Raw genomic sequence first — 21,881 nt, 5'->3', positions numbered from 1 at the left:
CACGATATTTTATGTCCAAATCAAAAATGGTAGCGTGGCCCTGCCATCAAACGAGTAACAGTAAGGAATGAAATTAAAGCCTTGACATTTTTATACTTTATTTAACATCATCTTCATATAACTTATAGTAATTAACAATATATTCATGTTAGCCGAACCGGCTGAGCCGTGAACACCTACACTACTTACATACGAAAAACACCGATCTCAACAAATTGGATACATAGTTAATACTGTATGTATACTATAGTATAGGTAACATTGAACGAACGAGTATAAAATTTAACAAATACGTAATTTCATGGTTAGGGAAATCAGATATCACACTTGCACGAATTTATGAAGAGACAACAGGTGAGTTTAAAACTACAGTAAGATAAATGTTACCACTACATAGACCAGCTGTTGCATGCAAAGTAATCATGTGAGCCTAAAGAGTACATCGTGTGTATGTCTGTATGCTATTTTGTCAATAATAAGGTAAAAGTTAAATATTAAAGTTTATTACCAATTATGGATATATTCGAAATAAATGAACACATATGTGTGTACACATAATACTCTCGGAAATGTTATTATTTTTTGCGATAATCGAGGCCTCAGACAGAGAGAGATACTAAATACCTCACCTGTTTCGGGTTTGCTCTATGAAAAAGTTCTACAAAGGTGGCGCTGCAGTCATTGACAACAACAATGTGGCCGAGTTATTATAGTTTCATATATTTTTCAGTGGGACTTATTCGTGGCCCAGTCTCTCTTCAATATCATGATGTATATTTTTTTGACTGTATGCGTGAAAAAGCTTGTAATATTAGGCTTTTGGAGCTAGAACTAAGGAATCCCTATGGCTCACTACTAATAAACTTTATTACCGCTAAATAGCTCTATCTAATCATACAACATATGTAATTTTAAAAGATCGATTTGAATCGTGACAGGCTACGAAATCGGTGAAATATTTTTTTTTTCTAAAAATAACAGCAACTTTACTCTAATAATAAAAATATTACATGGTCCTTTTTTCATACAAGACATCAAATTAAAATAATATTAAGAATTAGGCAATATTAATCACATGGTCGTGATTGGATAGAATTTGAAATGTAATTTATATATACTACATTAATATTACATTTTATAATATAATAGGTAATTATAATAAGTAATTTTTATCTTTAACGTCAAATTGACCTCTTTAATTGTTGGGTAACCAATCAGGCATAACATTTTACATTAATTTATAAAAGTGTCAGAAATGAAACTAGCTGAACGTTGAAACTTCGATCTAATAGCTATTTTATTAATGTACGAAATAAAACAATGTTAGCATAGCATTACATAGTAACTAATTGCATTATTTACAGTCAAATATATTTACAAATTAACTACTTTGCAAAAATCTATTAAAAATTAGATTATCATAGAAGAAGCAATAGCTCGCAATGGTGCATTACGTGTAGGTACATTGCGCCAGAGCAAGCGGTTAGTGCGGGTTTGGATTTCACTCCTCACAGCGAACCAATCACATTGCAGTGTGGTTGTCGTTGCGTCACAATGGCAATGTGATTGGTTCATTGCGTCTCACTTCGAATCGAGAGAGGTGAGAAGTTAAATGCAAACCCGCACTCCGCCCTCTGATAGTGGTCGAACGCCTTCGAACGATGTGAAATGCAAAATGTACTCAGATTTTTCACATTCGACATAAAAGTAGATGAAAAGGACACGAATAACGTATCTGATGCTTCACTTAGGTAACTCACGAAATGCTACATAGCAACTGATATGACCGATGTAATCATAAATAGCAATAAATAGGTACGGATAGCCATAGCTACATACCTAGTAGCTGATTTTTTTTATTGCAGGCGTCGCCGTCTGCTTGTTTTTTTAATACTTTTTAAGTTTTAACAGATTTTTTAACCAAAAAGATTTTTTGGTCAAAAAAAAAATAATTGGGGAGATTGGAGTCTATATAACATTTAGTTACATTGGAGTAGGTACCTACCTATTGTTTTTGACCATACTGTACTAGATTGTAAGTTAAAACAATGTAGGATGCAAACTAGGATTTGACAAAGTTGTCGAATATAAGTACGACACAAAATTATTATTGTCACAGGCCCAAATAATAAATCTAATAACCTTATAAGTAGTTTTATAATTGACTAAGTTTATATTTTTTGTTTTCATTAATATATTTCATATAAAAGCGGACCATTTACAATAATGTTGTAAAAACAAGTTCAACAAATAGGTAAAATAACAACAAATTTCAAAATTACTTCGACCCATATTTTCCAGTTAAATTGGCATAAGCAACGGGAATACCTACGCCAATATCTTTATTGATTTTATAAAACAAACGTTTAAAAATAAAACGCTAAAGATAATAATAATAAAAAAATAATACACATAATATTAACATTCAAAACAATAATACAAGCATAGATTACAAGATGGCATTTATCAGTATTGTCATTATTGAAAAGGGAAAATTAGTATTATTTTTATGTATACTACTTACCTTACTAGGGCAAAATATTTGACTGCACTATTTAACCGAATATCTCACACTGAGAATTCTAAAAGTACATATTTATCATTAAACTTTGTTTAATTAAGGTAGATAATTACATATTAAGTACATTTAGGTATATACGTACGCAACATTAATTCAATATATTAAGCTAGATAAACAGATCACAGAGTAGGAATGGGTTTAAAGGTACTATTTGAATATTAAAATCAGTTCAAAATAATTTTATGGTATTTAATCATCTATTCGAATAATGGAAGTTTGGGGATTAAAAAATCATTAGCTTAACAGTTATCAAATATGGTCACATCTAACTATTGATACCTATTCATATTGAATCTAAAAAGTGATTGCGATTCTTTTAGTTCAGTAGAAAAAATGTGTAAACACATAAAAACTGTACCATCTAATCTATTTGATAATTCGTATTTTTATCGATGTACTATTTTCTGAATAATTTTTGAACAACTAAATATATTATCTGTAAATACTTAGTAGTAATTATTTAAACAATATAATTTTAATTATTTGTGAAATACTTTTTGTAATAAATCATGCTAGTATATTCAAAGATGTGTTTACTAAATCTACCTAAATTCATAAGAAATTTGAAACACACAAGCGTACCGGTGAAATTCGGAAAAATTTCCTGAGCTGGACTAATCTGTCTGTACTCGTCATGGACTTTCAAAAAATTACTTCCAATAAAAGTCTTTTCATTTTAACCGACTTCGAGGATCTTTTTTATATCTACCCTCTTGTATAGGTAATTTTAATTTGGAGTTTATAGAACTTACGTGACATTTAAAATTCATATTTAAGCAAGCCGTGACACCTAACTTTTTTGTTAATTGAACGACGAAGCTATAGCACAGGAGTAGGGTTTTCCTACTCCTTCCTGTTCTACAAAATCTAATGTAGTCAATCTTATTCACTCATTCGAAGAAAATCATACCTAACTACCAACTGTATTTTGATCAATAAACCATTTTGTTTCATTCAATTTACATACTTGCCAGTATAGTCTGCAACCACAAAGTTATAGAAAAATGTAATATTGTCTGTAGTATTTAAATCATGATTCGAATACTCTACTTACTTTTCATGGATCTTATGCGGTGGTATTAGTGATGAATTTACAAAGAAATGAGCTGACTGTACCGCGACCAGTGTTTATGTTTTCCAGTAGTGTACTATATGTAGTCTTGTCTGTTTCCAGACCCTTGAGAATTTCCGAAAATTTCCAAGAGAAATTCTCATCGGCAATTTTATGGGAACCATCTGAAGAAAATTCTCGGTAAATTCCGATATTATTTCGGGATCGTTCTCGCGAATTTCTAATTTCGAAAACATTCTCGAAAATTTCGAGAACGGCACACACACGGCTAGCTGCGACACAAAGTGGTCTAAAGATCAAGCAGCCAATGAACTCGGCAGTCATTAGTAGGAACTACACCGAAGAGAGTATATTTTTTAAACATTTTCGTGATAAATTCACATCTTTGCCTAAAACACAATTCACACGTAAAGCAGATAAAATAGTAAATAATCTTTATTACAGTCTAATTAATACTAACATCGATGCTTTTAGTAATCATAAGACGATGGCATAGAGAACTCTGATACAAGTCCAGTACTATACAAGTGAATATAAATAATGTTTAAGGACACAAAGTTTAAGTAGGAATGAAAATATACTGCTATTCCTATAACACCGTATAGATAAACATCAATCAGAATGATTGCATAAATACAAAAATAAAACCTTAAATATTTTTAATAAATAGTTTAATTAAAGCTTCAAATTATTACAAACAAATATCAAAATAACTAGACCTATTTGTAACAAACATTAACTAACTTTATCTAGAGAGCTAAAAAATATAAAATCGATTTCTTTACTAGATAGCGTTGTGATTGGCTAATTAGGTAATCATTTTTATAAATTACGGCTCTTTAAATATAAAAAGGAACTACATTTTTCAGTGAATTAAGAGGATGCCATTAATAAAATACATATTTGTCGTTGGTGTGCGACACGTCGCGTCGCGCATTTACTTTCGTTGTTAGGTATAAAAAAGTGCAACAAGAAAATCTTCATTTTTATCAGTAAGGCTGTTTGTCCACCACCGCCGTCACCGTCAGGTCACCGAAAACGAGATGACGACGCCGAAGTAGCTGTACATACATTTCCTTAGCCGCGTGTCCACCGCACATCCGTAACCCGAGCGCCGTCATCCCGGCCGTCGAAATTGAGAGTAGATCGGCGTGACCGCTAGAACGTGGCCTGCGATTTGACGGGCCGTTGTGCCGGCAATACAAAACACGTATGAACTTGTTCACACACTCGCCGTCGCCGTCGCACCGTACACAACAGCTGGAACAAATTATACCAGCGAAATCGGTCGTGGTGGACAAACGATCGCCGTTACGTCATATTAAACTCGGCCAGAAATAATCTCGTTCTCGGTGACGGTCCTGTGACGGCGGCGGTGGACAAACGCCCTAAAACTTGTTTGTAAAGCACGTGAAAATGAAACAATCAATAACCAACATATAACTAGTGTGAACTTTTATGTAGTCTGTCTATAGAAAAAGGAATTTTTAACGAACTACATTTTTGTGACATTGCAATACCAAATATAATCGAATAGTCACGATTGGTTGATAAATTATCAGGTGTTGCCAGCCAAAAGAACAAAGCGCCCTCATTTATTATGCACTCTATGACAAGTCATTGTGAGTTAACTGTAATACACCTTTTTGCAAGACGGCGGTTGTTTCGATCCCATAGAAATTTGCGAGAATGTCGCATTAACGCCGTTATTGTAACCGAGGGCGAAGTGCGGGTTTGTATTTCACTTCTCACTATCGAATCGATTCGAAGTGACATGCAGCGAACCAATCACATTGCGGTGTGGTTGTCGTCGCGTCACAATGGCGCACTGTGATTGGTTAGCTGCGTCTCACTGCGAGTCGACTCGACGGTGAGATGTAAATAGCAAAGTAGCATTACGCACACTGCTGGAAAAAAATTGCAAATATTATATAAACTGTAAACAAACGAACGAAATTGACGTCACGATAGTATTTCATATTTAATTTTACGAATGAAAATCTTCATAATCCACTGAAAAATACGGCTAGATTGTAAACAAAAAACAGTGCCTTTCATCAGAATACAAAAAGAAAATTGAGATAGCCAACTGTTACCATTACGTTACACGTAAGCGGCAACGAGCGATAATTTGAGCCTTATACTTAATAGGCTGAGATGCAGTCTGGCTTGTTGAAGTATCCGAAGACGTTGAGTTCGTAAAGGCTGGCGAAGGTGATGAACAAGATGTACCATACCATCAGCACAGCGCCGTATTTCCGGTCGAGCTTCCACCCGTTGGCGTGTGTGGCCACCACGAGGAATATGACGGTGGAGAAGAGCGACAGAGTCGAGTAGACGAGACCTGTTTAGAGAAGGATCAAATTAGTTAGTGAATATATCGAATAAAAGAAATAATTAATTACGCCAATATTTTGGCGGATTCGGTATACGTTTTGCTGGCTTTTTTAACCCCCGACGCAAAAAGAGGGATGTTATAAGTTTGACCGCTGAGTGTGTCTGCCTGTGTACGTGGCACCGTAGCTCATCAACGGGTAAACCGATTAGGATGCGGTTTTGTTTGTTTGATAGCAAATTTTTATATGGTGGTCCTTAGATATGTTTGATCAATCAAATGAATATTGAAAGTCTGGTTTTTTTTTATTTGTCGAACAAATAAACTTGTTAATTGCGGTAGATTACACGATTATGCTATCAAATCTATCTATCAAGCTTTTGAAGATAGTAAACTATAAAATCTTTAGTCTTATTGGACGGTCGGTAAGCGCTTATCCTTGTGGCTTGTGGTCCCGCCCTAGAATAGGATCACTCCAAAATGCTCCCGGTACAAGGTGACTAAGGGACACTATTGCAGGCAGCCGGTTGTGAAAGCATGGCTAAATCTTCAAAATTTTATGGTTGATTTTTTTACGCGAATCCTGGGCTTCGGGGCGTCACAGTTCCGAATGTAACGGGACAAATCACATAGATTAAGTTAACCCCAAAGTAAGTTCGAAACTTGTGTTATGGGATACTAACTCAAATATACTATAACTAATTATATATAACTAATAACTATATTCTATAATATGTAGATAAAAATCCAAGACCCAGGTCAATCTGAAAAAGATCATTTTCCATCTTGACCTAACCGGGGTTCGAACCCGGGACCTCCAGTGTAGCCGTCTGGCGTAATGACCGTTAGGCCACAGAGGTCGTCGAAAATATAGTTTAAAAACCCTACCATCACCAAAATCGGTATCAACTTCATACTGATTTCCTTGCTGACGTCTTTTAGTGAGAGGTGAGTGCTTACCCTTGCTGATGACGTTGACGTGGCTGCCCGGGTGGATGATGGCGGTCTGTATGAACCAGGGCAGGCCGAGGCAGACCAGGATATCGAACACGTTGGATCCCACTGCATTTGACACAGCCATGTCTCCGTACCTGAATTGTCGGACTTTCATTTACTATCATATACTGTGTCAAAAATCTAAATCAAATTTAATTTATTTTGATTTTTTATATCATTTATTCAGAAATTAATCTTTCACGGGCACTTTTTCACTATATATTCTAAATTAAATGATATTTGCCAAAGCTATATAAACTACTAGCATTTCGAAACGACTACTGCTGAGAAGAAATGCCGAAAGAAACTCTTATTCAAGTCTTAAAAAGTGTCGGATTATCATCAGAAGGCTTACCATTTTTTTAATATAAATTTATGTACCATTTTTAATCAGTAATATAACATTGTCAGTACACAATAAAGTACATGGTCAAAAGATTTTGGTGTAAAATATAAATCGAATTTATTCAGAAATAAAGACATAGTCACTTTTCAAGTCATATTCTTATCCATAAATATTTGCTGTACGCTCTCACCCCTTTCAGAATGGCTTTAATAAAATTTTATATTGAATTCACGAAACTAATTTCGTGCCACAATTTTGTAATGAATTTAAGCTATCACTGTTATTGGGTTTGTTAATTGTATGAGAGTTGGTGTGCTAGTCTAATATCTCACCCTTCCTTGATGACGGCGAGCGAAGACAGAGCATCAGGCACTGACACCCCCGCAGCCACGAACGTGAGACCCATTACTGTGTCCGGGATACCCAGAGTGTAACCTGGAGGTACATGTAAATTGATGTTGAGAAATTAAATCTAAACACGGACATTAACATAAAACGAGCGGACAAGCTATGACAATTGTTAAAAACATGTAATTGCAATATTACCATTGAATCACATCACATAGAATACAAATCAAATCAAATTATTTATTGCAAATGTAGGTAACACAGTGATTTTATATTAGAGCGTATAAACCGGGCTGAGTCGCTTATACATTATAAATAAACCTTCTTGCGACTTTTCAGCCCGAATTTATGTTCCTGGGTGGACCCAGGGAGATTAAACTTTAAGGAAAAGTTAATTTTCTGCTGATGACGTCATAAGATTCTTCTTCATAGTCGTATTCCTCATGGCTGAGGGTCGTGGTTGTTACGTGGAATGAAGCACACACAACAACTTTCTTGGCATTATTAAGGAGTGGTTTGCCATTGCCTTCTCCATTTCACACAAGTTAATAAGAATCATCAATCAAAAGTGTGCAGGTTTCCTCACGATGTTTTCCTTCACCGGAAGCAAGTGGTGGACGATAAAAACTACTATATATGAGTCAGATTTGTATACAAACTCATGTGGCACGAGTAGGATTCGAACCTGGGACCTTTCGATCCACAGGCGGGCGTCTTAAAAAATGCGCTGTTATATTTTGAGAAATATACTTTGGTTGGATGTGATTCTTTCACTGATTAATGCATAGTTATAAGATCGAAGAGGCATGAAATCAAAATTTTGTTCTTTATGATTTTTTTTAAGCTAGTCCCAAAGTAAGTTCGACACTTTTGTTATGGGATACTAACTCAACGATACCATATTTTATAACAAATCTTTTTATTGGATATTTATCCATATATGTAAAAGAAAAGAAAAAGATCATTTTCCATCATTTTTCATTGACCAGACCGGGTATTGAACCCGGGACCTCTCGGTTCAGGGGCAAGCACTTTACCACTGCGCCACCGAATCAAAATCGTCGTCAAAATGAATCCTACCAATGATGGTGATCATCCAGACCATGAAGTAAGAGTAGAAGGAGATCCACAGCATGGAAACGATGAAGGTGACGGGGTACCAGCGCCCACGGCAGTCAGGCATGGTGTGGCGACACGCCCAGTGGATCGGGAACGCCACATACCAACAGCCGAGTTGCACGGGATCTAGTCGAAAAAACATCATTTATCGACCAGAAAATCACACAAGATTGCTTTTTTTTTACTTTTCGGTAAATCCAAAGATAAATGTAAATTCATTTTATAATTTATTCACTCAATAAAGAAAAACAAATAGTAATTTTTTTTTGTTTGTTTTATTCATGGCATCCGCGGAAGACCAGCGCTGTGGCTCACACAACAGTAAATGCTGCGCGCACCATTTTGTTTCAAGCTTTACATTTGTTTTTATTTGTACTGTGCTGTATTTATTATCATGTATATGAGCAAATAAAAGATTTTCTTTCTTTCTTTAGTTAAAAAGTAAGCACTTACTGGCACCAACGGGTTTCACCAGCGGATCGACTGCAGTCTCAGGATTGTATTCCTTAGCTTTATAGTACGCGGGTGCTGCTGGCTATATAGAAAATATATTACTTAATAACTTTGATAAATGAACAAAAATAAAATATATATTATATGTATTGCAAACAAACACAATTACACAGAATACCACACGATGAGATTAAGTATTTTTGGTTCTCATTCAAGTACAATTGAAACGTTTTTTAACTCCCGACGCAAAAAGAGAGGTGTTAGAAGTTTGACCGCTGAGTATGTCTGTCTGTCTGTGTACGTAGCGCCGTAGCTCATCAACGGGTGAACTGATGTTAATACGATTTTTTATGTGATAGCTAATTTTTATGCGGTGGTTCTTAGATATGTTTGATCAAAATCATCAGTTCGGCCGTTCAAAAGTTGTAGCGAAATGAATTTTGAAAGTCGGGGTTTTTTTTTATTTGTCTAACAAAGAAACTTGTTGACTAAGATATAAGATTTGTAACGCCACTTGTTTCCACTGTCATACACACTGGAAAAAATGTCTGGTTGGTCTTGATGGCAACTACCATATTGGCTTATTTCTAACTATAGGTAGTGAAATTTAACATTTTTCTAAGTCGAAAACAAAAATTCACACGGAGCTTGTATGACAGTGATATCCTGTGACGTCACAATTTTGAAGTCAAAAAGCATTTATTTATTTATTCTTAGAAGAACCAACAGTTATATACATACATATACAGAATAGTCGCTTAAAATAACAATCTGAAAGCCAATATAGGTTCCCACTAATGAAAGCAAAATGGAAGTAAACATTTTTGAGCATCTACAAATTTGGCACAAACTTAACCATATCTACGTTAGAGCTAAGATTTCGCATTCCATTATAATAAAAAAAACATACCTTACATTTTTTTTATCAATGCAAATAGCCAATTTACTTACCGAAACCACAGATTATATAATACCTGTGTATAATACATACTTCCAGTACCTATTGCCAGCTCCACACTGTCGCCGAACTCAGACACATGCCGACGCGAATTTATGAATATTGCTTATATGAGCGAATCCGGCAAAATTTGGCAAACTGTTCGACGACAGTGTGGAGCCGGCAACCTAATGAAATACCTAGGACAAGGATAAAATGTTGATTGACGTTACAATATATACAAATCGTACCTGTGTGGCTGACTGCTGTTGCTGTTGTTGTGGCTGTTGATGTGGCTGTTGTTGAGGCGATTGGACCTGTTCGGGTTGTTGCGAGTGTCGGTTGTGCGAGTCTCCCCAACCTGAAGACGGAGGCGCCTGTTGTGGCTGTGATTGCTGCAAGATATGGCAACATTAATTTTACGAAGAATATTTTAATATGTAACGTGTTTAGGCGACTAATTTCGTAAAGTTCGTTTTTTTAAAGTTGCAACTTGTATTACATTGTGCTGATAAAGTATCTGATAGTCTATATAAAGAACATATCGAATATATAGCTTTGTGTTTCACAAGTGGCCAATATAGGTTGATTTATCTTTTATCTGTCAGATTACATAATATTTTATCAGAAAACGTAAACATGCCCTTATAATATAAACAATCTTACCATGGCGTTTTATGATACCAGACCAATTTAAAATAAAATATATACACTTTTTAGGAAGTCTTAAGAAATTACGTTCGAAGACATTTTTAGAATCTATTAATGTGAGATTCCTCAAAGATGCATCAAATCTAAAATTTGATCGGTTGCCTATGTCATTCGGTTGATAACGTATGTCAATATGAATAGTCGCCTTATGTAAGGTTATTGTGTGATTCACACACAATAACCTTACATAAGGCGATGTTCGCATGGACGTAGTTTCAAAGCTGGCAGCGTGAGACTATAATCTTTGGAACAGATTAACTCAAAGAAAATCATTGCAGTATGTAATAAAATTTAATCTCATTAAAACAAACGAAAAAGACTTATTAAAGACATATATTAAACACTAAAAAACAAAAATAAACAGAAAATCCTCCTGTTATAGGTCCCAAGAACATTAATTAAGACAATAAGAGCGGACATTTTAGTTGAGACAAATAAGTATATTTCTTGGAAATTTAACAATAAAAACATCTTCTCTTCGATACATAAATAAATCTAGGTTTTTCTTTAAGTAAGTATACAATTTACCAGCATAAAAACAGAATGGAAGAAAGAAAAAAATAATCAACATTACCGACGTGTAAAATTAAATTAAAACTAAACTAAAACTTGAAACATAAATATTATATATACATTGTATCAAAAAATTCTCCGCTCGATAATATTTTTATTAAAATGTGTAAAGAATAAAATGAAAATATATGAAGTAAAATTTAAAAAGAAAAAATTCTCCGAGTTTATGTACCAAGCACACTGGTTGCATTCCCTAGCTGGATAGTAATGTAATCGAAAATAACTTTAAAATTATAATTATTATAAAAAAATAAAAAATATTAAAAAAAAAAGAACATTCCATGTTGAAAAACAACAACGAACTCAGACTATCGCCCTAGACTATACACAATACATACCCCACTCCCACCGACAAAATATACGGTCATTGCAAGCAATTATGTTTTTAGCGGACGCTATTGAAATAATAAAAATGTGAGCTCTAAGCATCCGTAAAATATATTCATTAAAAATTTTAATGAACATAATTTTTCTAGGTGGGAGCGGTATCGTTATCGGGTACGACCATGATTCTACAGATTAACCTGGAGCCTGCATTGCTAACAACTTTTCGATGCTATTGTTAGCTCTTTCATTTGATGCCCTACCTTCTTGCGCGTTGAAAGTTAAAGCTGTATCCTACCAATATTACAGCTGTGCGAAAGCCTGTCTGTTCCGATTTCATGGCTAAAGCGTTCGACCGAAAGACACCTGATCAAACGTAAGTTATTTTCAAAAATCAACATCTTAATAACTTTTACGGGGGGTGCAACAACGCGGGTGAAGCCGCGGGCAAAAGCTAGTTTCATATAATTCTCAATACATAACAGATGTTGGGCCACGTATTGAAAGAGATAGCATTATAAATTTGCATCAAAAAGTTCAATCAGCAATGTGGCCTCCAGTATTAACTACAGCTTCATGGGCACTTAATAGCAACTTAGCAACATGTATCAAAGCTTAATCTGTCACATACATCGCTCCACGCCGTGTTAGGGTCCCAGGTTGTGTTGGGGTCCCAAGATGGCGCCGGCTCCGCATTGTAAGCCACGTTGTCGTAGGCGCCGTCCGGATTGTAAGCGGCTGGGCAGAAAATATAACGACGTAACTTATTTGGTATCGATATATCCTATCGATCTCAGGTCGTAGTTAACAGCACATCAACTTATCCAAATTCATTGCGAATTTGGCTCTGTTACCGCGGCATAAAGATCTATGCCCGGTAACTGGATATGCCAGAGGCCACATCTAATTCATATATAGGTAGGTAAAGTATTTAAATAATGAAACACGATAATCTATCTGTGGTCTGAAGCCTGAACCCATTATTTTTCGGTAAAATCAAATAGTAAACTTACTCATAGTACGGGAAAAGCTGTAGTAGACACAGATTACATCTATATTATTTTATATGTATTATTATAAAGAAGTAAGCGTTTATGAGTTTGTATGTTGAAAATTATTTCACCGTTAGAATGTTACATTATCCAAGATTGCTATAGGCTATAATTTATTTCAAAACTCCCACGGGAGCGAAGCCCCGGGCAACATCTAGTCAACCATAAGTGTAAGTAAGTACCTGTGTTCCCGCCCAATGGTGTTTCCTTGGTCTGTCCCTCCACCTGTGTGTACTGTCCCTCGGCTGCGGCGGCGGACGCCGGAGCCTGTCCACCGGTGCTCCTGCAATGAGGACTCACGTTATATTCTAAAGTTTATCAAACAGAAGCACCGTGCCTTCTGCATTTATACTAAATTTATCTTGTTCATCAACAAATACGAACTGGACTTGATCCTGTTACAGGTTAGACTTAGGTATTAGATAGTTAAACCATCATCTACATATATAAAACTCTTGCGTTACTGAGTGACTGACTGACGAACAACGCACAGCCGAAACTACTGGGCGTAGAAAGCTGGAATTTGGTGTGTGTGTAGGTACCTAGGACAGTGTAGAGGAGCACTAAGAAGGGATTTCCTGAAATTCCCACGGGAAACGGATTTTTACTCACATACGAAGTTGTGGGCAAAAGCTAGTTTATATATAATATGAAAAAATTGAACTGACACAAGTAAATGTGTACTGTCTTTTAACATGGGGAGTTCAAAACTTGTGTCTTACTTGTAAGTGACCAGAGCAGCTTGCTCCTCCCTCGTGGGTAGCTTGAACGGCAGCTTTTGTATGACTGAGATCGCCCATATTTCTAAAGTCGTGTTGAATCGCAACGCGATGCAGTACACACCGTACATGATCAGCATGAAGAGGGCTTCAGGCCTGAAAATATAACCTTAAATATATAGATCCTACAATAAAACCTCGCATGAATTCAGAGAATCCGTTATGACATATTTATAATTAATTAGGTTCTGCCCGCGGCTCCAAATTCAAATTCATCATCACTTATTGACGTCAAAAAATTATTTATAGTAAGTCTACTGCCGACTTCCAAAGCGCAGGTGAAGAAGAAGCGGCTCAACAAACTTCACCGCAGCCTTTTCTCCAAGGACGTCAATTAACAAATGTAGGTCTTCTATGCTCCGCTCGATCAGTTACTTTTCTATGTCCGTCTCCGTACTTCAAACTACGTGAATGTAAATTTCAAGATTTTCTTGAACTTGACATAGGATACCTTTAGAGATAGATAGGTAGAGTAGATAAAGCTCGAAGAGGTAACAAACATACTTTTGCATTTATAATAGTTAGGCTGTAGGCGTTTTTGATGCAAAAAAGCTGAGAGTCGAGTCGATTCCCAAGATAATAAGGATGTCACATTTCCTTCAAATACATATAGAAAAACTTGATTCAATATTCATGTTAATGTAAAATGAGATAAGACAAATAGTGTTGTATATAGAAGGTACAAAGCAAGACGAGGATAGAGAGAGCATACAAGAAGCAGTCGTGTCAGAGCGGCCACCAGTTGAGATTAGTTTAGATGACTCACCAAGACACATAGCCGTTGCAGATGGTACACAGCATGACGAGGATAGAGAGAGCATACAAGAAGCAGTCGTGTCAGAGCGGCCACCAGTTGAGATTAGTTTAGATGACTCACCAAGACACATAGCCGTTGCATATGGTACACAGCATGACGAGGATAGAGAGAGCATAGAAAAAGCAGTCGCGGCAGAGTGGCCACCAGTTGAGATGGGAGACGGTGCCGGCACAGAGCGCGCATACCGATATCACGAACATTATGTTAAATACTGCCGACCCGATCACACCAGATACACCTAGAAAGAAAATTACATATAACAAAATGTATGGATAAGTACTAGATATGTGAAAAGCTCTTAGATTTTGAAGTTATGAATGATATCATTCATAATTTCAAAATCTAAGAGCGTTTAAATTTAAGTTTAAATTATCTGAAATTATAACTAACGAAACTGACATAAAAGCTATTATTTCTCCAATAAATAGTGCTACGCTATGCGACGGAAAATCTATAGGTACGTACGCAGTTTTCTGGATTTTTAAGATTTTTACGAACGTTCCATTTAAGAATTTATTTTTTTGTAAATGGCCAGTTCCATCATAACTTCAATCGATTCACAGATACACAACAGATTAATGATCAATTTTATTTCACGAGTTTCAATCCTTTTTATAAACAAATAACCAATAATAATAAATACAAATCATATAAAGTATTGTTCAAAAGTGAAAATATAAAATTGGCTACTTTCCAACTAAAAAAAAAATATATGGAGCTTGTATGACAGTGATGTGATATTACGTCACGGATTTTGGAGTCAAAAGGTATTATACTTTAATGAGACCGTAAATAGTAAATCTCGTTCTTAATAAAACCTCTATTTATCTATCTATCTAATCTATATATTTAAATGACATTTAATTATTGTATTTGGTTATTTAAATACCTAATGCTTTTTATTTTATACCTAGTCAAGTAACCTCAGCTGACCCTGAATTCCGACACTTGACAACTAAGAAAAAAGGTGCGTATCTGACTTTTTCTGGTGAGTCGATCCCGCCCTAGCATATCATATCATTCCCACCCGTGGATATCATACGAGTTCATTAAGGGATAAAACGTTTATATTGGCAACAACAATTTTGATTAAAATTTACCGTAATATGCGGTTATTGACTAAACTTTCCTACAGACTGTAGGAAAATTACCACCTAACTAAATAGTTGACTAGGTTATGTCGCCGCAGTCACAATGTAAAATCTTGGACGAACTCGTAAAACTGTTGCAAACTAGTTACAATTTGCGATTTATTTCGTCACATCACAACTTGACGGCGACAATTTCAATCAATTAATAATGGCGCCGTCTCGCACAGGGCCGGACTAACAGTGACGGGGCCCTTAGGATATTCTATTCTCAGGGCCCCGTAGAAAATGCCATTGGTTTCAACTTCTTTGCAATTTAAATGCAATTTCTAGGAAGTCACCTCTTTGAATTTTTTGAACCAGTTTGAAATATATAACTTTCTACCAATACTGGTAGCATTATACCATCAAAGTATGATCCTTTCAATTGAAATTCTAATTTAATGTAAGTAACTGAACTTCTAATTTTGATAGTGCCAGTGTAAAAATCAATTCCTCATTCGATGATATATACCTTACCTAATTTATATTACAGTCCTTATAGTTTGTTTATCTATGATCCGACTAGGCATCCAAATATAGATCTACTAAATTATAGTGTAACTGCGTCAAGAGTATGACGGAAAATGTACGCCTTTGCGTACTCTGTACGAACTACTTAATAATCAAATCAAAGGCCCAGCAGTGGGACATATAATACAAGCTATAAAAAGATTTAGTACAGAATTCATAGGAAATTTTCATGACAACGTTCTTAAAAAAATTATGTTATATGAATCTTGTTGTAATCTTATTATTGTGTTGAATCTGAGTCCGGTGTTTAAGTACGGGCCCTTCCATAACAGCCAGAAAATAACAAGAGATAATAATAATAAACTACGTAGTCTGTCCCTGGTCTTCTCGACTATAAAAATCCGGCAATAAAAGTGAAGAGCCATCGAGATACGGTAATTAGATTAATAAGGCTCTGTTTTGCTCCAAGGTCCTTGCAAATTTAAATAACGATTTGTTTATTGGTGCCATTTTGTTAACTGAGGAGTTTTTGTAGATAGCGATTTTCTGTGTTACTAAAAAAAAACATACAGAAAGATTTTTCTTGATGATACAGCCATATTTACTCAGCACGCAATCGTAGAGGTATTTTCGAGAATGTTTTTAAAGTAATTAATAGAAGATAATAGACAAACACATAACAAATTAGAATTAAAAAAAATCCTTTCAAATAAAAAAAAAAACTCTTCAGTTTTTCTTTCAGCCTGTGACATCAACCCTCAAAAAAGTTTTGAAAAGCGAATAGATAATATAAGTAAATATATCAAGCGGATAAGGCTAGGTGTCCCCTTAGTCGTCTCGTACGATATCCAAGCGAAAATATGGAGTAGCCATTTAAAATTGGTCGACTATTCTAGGAACCACATTCCAAAAGCTTCCATCCTTCAAAAAACTAAACTCATGTATCGTAGTTTTAGTTTTTAGTGTTTTCATAAACCACCACTTAATTCCGGCGGAGGAAACATCGCGAGGAAACCTGCACTCTGGTAGTGTGTACCTTTGCAATTACTTGTAATTAGACAGGGACAGATAGTCGTAAAAGTCATTTCAGATGTCATTTATTTTCTGTGTTCCGTGCATTTATTATATTTCTTGTCTTTGTTGAAATTTGATACTTTTTTAAATATATTCATAGGTACAGACAGAATCACACAGATTGAGCTAGCCCCAAAGTAAGTTCGAAACTTGTGTTATGGAATTAGTATCCATAACACAAGTTCCATAACACAAGTAGTATTCCATAACTCAACGATACTATATTCTATAATATATAAATATATAGATAAACATCCAAGACCCAGATCAATCTGAAAACGATCATTTTCCATGTTGACCTGACCGGGGAAATTGTAATGACATTTGAAACACCCCTAAAAGCTTACCGATATCGTCTTGAGCACAGAAAACTCCAATGACAACCGTGGCTAGTTCTGGTGCTGAGCTGCCAGCGGCCATGAAGGTGGCGCCTGCCACATCAGGGGCTAATTGCAGTTCTGTTCAAGAAAAATATACATCAGTTTTGCTATACGCAATGGGGCAGTAATGGCAAACGGCTGGAATGTTTTAAATGAAATTTGGTATTAAGATAGCTAATAGATACCTTGGATTAACACGTAGTCACGTAGGGTACTTTTATCCCGAAAGTAAGCGATTCTCGTAGGGCCTGGTCAAAATTCTGATAATCAATGGTGTTTTATAATGTTAGATAGCGCTGCTGTGCATAGAAACGCTAACGAAAAACGCTATTGATAAGAAAGAAGAGGCCCAAATAACTTAAACCAAAAATATCAAGACAAGGTGATAGGTGTTACCTTCGCAGATCCTGTCGAGGCTGGACACGAAGTACTCGTCGCAGACGATGGCGAGCCCGATGAAGGTGAATACAGCCACCAGAATGTGGATGATGAGACCGCCGTGCTTGCGGGCGTTCTGACCCATTAGTGGCCGGGGGAACTGAGGAACACATTCAGAAACCATTATTCAAAATTGTTTATTCAATTTTGGACTTCACTCGGAATTCAGCAATTTCAATGGTGAGGTTTCGAATGGTTTCTAAAGGGATAAAAAAACCTCATCTCGTTTTTTGCCGGCTTCTTCGGCTGTTGGAGACCAGGCTCCGCTTTCTTACTTTTTAGAATAGAATAGTACAGAATACTTTTTCATATCCACTTCTCATATATTCAATTTAGAATACACATAATTTATTGACGTCAAAAATTTAAATCGTCTTGTCACTGGTCAAGGAAGAGCACCAACTAGGTGGACCGATATGATAAGGATATACTAGCAAAGTTCATCAGGCCATAAAGCAGGTATAACATAGTTCGACGACCTCGGTGGCGCAGTGGTAAGATTCTTTCCACTGAACCGAGAGGTCCCGGGTTCGAACCCCGGTCGGGTCATGATGGAAAATGATCTTTTTCTGATTGGCCCGGGTCTTGGATGTTTATCTATATATGTATTTATTATAAAATATAGTATCGTTGAGTTAGTATCCCATAACACAAGTCTCGAACTTACTTTGGGGCTAACTCAATCTGTGTGATTTGTCCTAATATATTTATTATATTTATTTATTTATTGCCAGGAAGGTTAGTAAAGCCTAGTCAACAGAGCCACAGCTACTGGTGATCACGACTCATGCCAGCCCTGAGGATATAAATACAACTATGATGTAGTGTAGATAGATAAATTGGCTTACTTGTTCAATGGCCGGCGGCGTACAGTTGTTCCTTATCGGATGAACTGTTGGGATTAAATCCTTTCGCTCTATTTCTCGAAGCTTTGTCGTATTCTCCGTCTGCGCAAAAATGCGTGTTGTAAAATTAATAAATAAGAAGTAATTAAGTATACCATCTGTGTGTTACATTCCACATAAAGGCCACGTCCTTTAACCATGAAAAAAATAATAAAGATTTATATATTTTTTGGATTATCGGATAAAAACAGAAACATACCTATATAATAGATACAGATAATAGGTACACAGTTTTATGAAATTTTTTTATATGTCCCAATGCTGGGCATCGTCCTCCCATTGTACCAATCACAGTTCTCTCTCATCAGCCATTTGTTGTCAACCGCGCTGTTACGACGTCCGCATAATAGAAGATAAAAGATGACACTACATAAAATTAGGTACTGACCTCTTTGTATCCCGCGTCCTTTAAATCTTTTTTCGGTTCTTCCTCGACTGTCGGCGCGGTGGGTTCCTTGCCTGGTTCGTTTCCTTCCTCGTCACTTTCTTCTTCTTTGTTTGGCTCGGGTTTTGGAGGTTCTCCTATTGGTTCATCTGAATATTTATTAAAATGTTACTGTATATATACGTGACGCTTTTTCGGATTTTCTTTGCGACATGTTATGGAATGTAACAAAACATTATATAATAAGGATGTAATGTATGTCTGTATCAATCTTAATTAGGAAAATAACTAGATTTTCTTCCATTGGGCTACACTCTAATAGAAAATGTCACATTTACGCGCGACTGTATCAGAATATCGACCGCTTTTTGAAAAACACCATGTTTTAGTTTCTAGAAGAACCACGGATCATGAAGCACTCACGCTTTTCACTCTCCTCCTTGGCAGGTTTGATCGTTGCCTTCCGTACCCCCTCAGGTTCCAGGTCGACAGGGTCTGAAGCAGTGGATGACGTCATCACAGCTTGGAACACGGAGTATGCGATGAAGAAGACTGACACAGTGAGCCATCGGTGGCGGCGGGGCCGCCTCATCCTCTAGAAGACAAACCATATAATTTTTTATCAAAAATTTAAAAAAACCCCAACGCAAAGAATGGCTTACGTTTAAAAAGTCTAAAATAAAATCTATGACTGATCCATAAAATTCATTTGAGTACCGCCGTTTATAAAGACAACAACATAAAAGTTATAAGAATATGTTTCCAAATTAATAATACTTTTATTTACTTCACAATAAAAATGTTTCAAAGTTAGGTAAATATGACTAAAGAAAAGAAGGGAATGTGAATTTTAAATTGACTGGAAAAGTCCCCACTTTTCCAAGGCCGAAGTAAATATGGATGGAATACGGTAATTTAAATAAATATATTAGGACAAAATCACACAGATTGAGCTAGCCCCAAAGTAAGTTCAAGACTTGTGTTATGGGATACTAACTCAACGGTACTATATATTTCATAACAAATACGTATATAGATAGATACACATCCAAGACCCGGGCCAATCAGAAAAAGATCACTTTGCATCATGACCCGACCGGGGTTCAAAGGACCTCTCGGTTCAGAGGCAAGCACTTTACCACTGCGCCACCGAGGTCGTCAAATTTATGGCTAAAAAGGAAGTGACTGATCGACTAACATCAGACAGGGAAAAGTGGAGAAGACTGATATGCTGTTTAAACATAGGGGAATTATGGTTAAAGAAAAGAATATATCAGTGGACAGAATCGTTGTGGAGATCTGGTAGATGAGACTATTGAATTTTTATGATTCGGCACTGTTTTTATGACCGGCCGCCTGCCCTCTCCGTGAATGTTATTGTTGCCCATCGATGATAAGGAATAGTCCTATTTTAGGTCACCACGCATCGACGGGACCTGTTGACCTTACTGCATTTACCTTATGTCGATAACCTCGTAACCTCACTCGAAAATTATGCTATAGCTATTTTTTGTTTACTTGTGAACACGCACGAAAGGTTGTCCGCCGACATTGGGCAAACATAACTATCCTAACTGCGCTGCGGAACACCACTCGACGCTATGCGATTCATTTCAATAAATTTGTTGTTTTTTTGTGTCCATCAATCAATTACACAAATTCTAATTCTATTAGGTAGGTATATATAATTATTCTATAATATTCAACAATATAACCTGGAATGTACTGGGTACTGTTTATCCAAAACTTTCATTCACTAGAAGCCCATTTCGGTGGTGAATGAATGAACCTTGTATTAGGATTATGGCGACACAGCCCAGGATACAACCCAGCAACAAAGTGACAGGCTACGCGTAAATTCATGATGTTATCTTATAGCTTCTTACTGTAATGGTAAGTAGTAAAAGTCTTATATTGCAGCATCGCGCTGCCTTGTCGCGTTTGTAACTTAGCTAGGACACCAGGTTAGCCGCAATCGTGTAAACCAAACGACGTGGAGCAAACAATAAGGTTTACCATCGTCATCAACGTATTTGTTGGACGATTTCAGCGAATCAGATTCCTTTTTATTCAAATTTAAACACATATAGGTATGTCTGTTCGTCCATATTTTGAATGGTTTTGTAAAAAGTATTATTTATTCTTATTTCTTTATACGTAAGTAAATATTTTGACGAAAGTCATGGACATTGTCAAACGTTTGTCAGTGAGGAATGTGAGTCATCAACATCAAAATAATAATATCTAATTATAATTTTCATTTACTCTCCCCTATATCCGTATGTATGTATAATATATTTATATACTCTTATATTTTAGGTTACACACTGAACTGTGTTTAATATTGATATTATAACATATTATATTCCGTCATAATGTCAACCTTGACGTTGGCAAAATCATCGTTTTGGCGAACGATGGAGCCATGAAATAATTTAAAAAAAAAACATTTTTCTGATTTTTTTTCTGGCATATACGTTTTTTTTTCGGGAACTCAAGAATTTGGAATAAGTAAGATTATTTCACAGATATAAGAATATTACATTTAATGTTTTTACATCTGGTTTATTTCAATATGCTCCACTATGATTGATGCAATTCATATGTGATTTTAACTTTTTATTGACGTTCACGGGCAGATTTTTAGTGGTTATA

At 35.9% G+C, this 21,881-nt stretch overlaps 1 protein-coding gene across 2 annotated transcripts in view; it reads right to left on the bottom strand.

Annotated features, from left to right (window-relative positions):
- Nucleotides 1-3,457: 3,457 nt before the first annotated feature.
- LOC128680660 (probable sodium/potassium/calcium exchanger CG1090) overlaps nt 3,458-21,881 on the bottom strand; it is a 31,930-nt gene continuing 13,506 nt past the window's right edge. Inside the window, exons 2-16 of one of the 2 annotated variants that reach the window (XM_053763957.1) lie at nt 19,650-19,821; nt 19,230-19,375; nt 18,785-18,883; nt 17,895-18,036; nt 17,466-17,576; nt 14,504-14,681; nt 13,570-13,722; nt 13,030-13,130; nt 12,427-12,533; nt 10,439-10,582; nt 9,251-9,332; nt 8,759-8,923; nt 7,663-7,765; nt 6,949-7,079; nt 3,458-5,997 (exon numbers count right to left, since the gene is read on the bottom strand). In XM_053763957.1, coding sequence (XP_053619932.1) covers nt 5,798-5,997; nt 6,949-7,079; nt 7,663-7,765; nt 8,759-8,923; nt 9,251-9,332; nt 10,439-10,582; nt 12,427-12,533; nt 13,030-13,130; nt 13,570-13,722; nt 14,504-14,681; nt 17,466-17,576; nt 17,895-18,036; nt 18,785-18,883; nt 19,230-19,375; nt 19,650-19,821 — 2,034 coding nt within the window. In that variant the 3' untranslated portion in view covers nt 3,458-5,797. The remainder of the gene's footprint in view (nt 5,998-6,948; nt 7,080-7,662; nt 7,766-8,758; nt 8,924-9,250; nt 9,333-10,438; nt 10,583-12,426; nt 12,534-13,029; nt 13,131-13,569; nt 13,723-14,503; nt 14,682-17,465; nt 17,577-17,894; nt 18,037-18,784; nt 18,884-19,229; nt 19,376-19,649; nt 19,822-21,881) is intronic. The other variant, XM_053763958.1, reaches the window with a different exon arrangement.

Source organism: Plodia interpunctella, chromosome 24 (genome assembly GCF_027563975.2).
Source record: "Plodia interpunctella isolate USDA-ARS_2022_Savannah chromosome 24, ilPloInte3.2, whole genome shotgun sequence".
In the NCBI taxonomy this organism is placed as follows: Eukaryota; Metazoa; Arthropoda; class Insecta; order Lepidoptera; family Pyralidae; genus Plodia; species Plodia interpunctella.
This window is presented reverse-complemented; position numbering and strand designations above follow the sequence as displayed.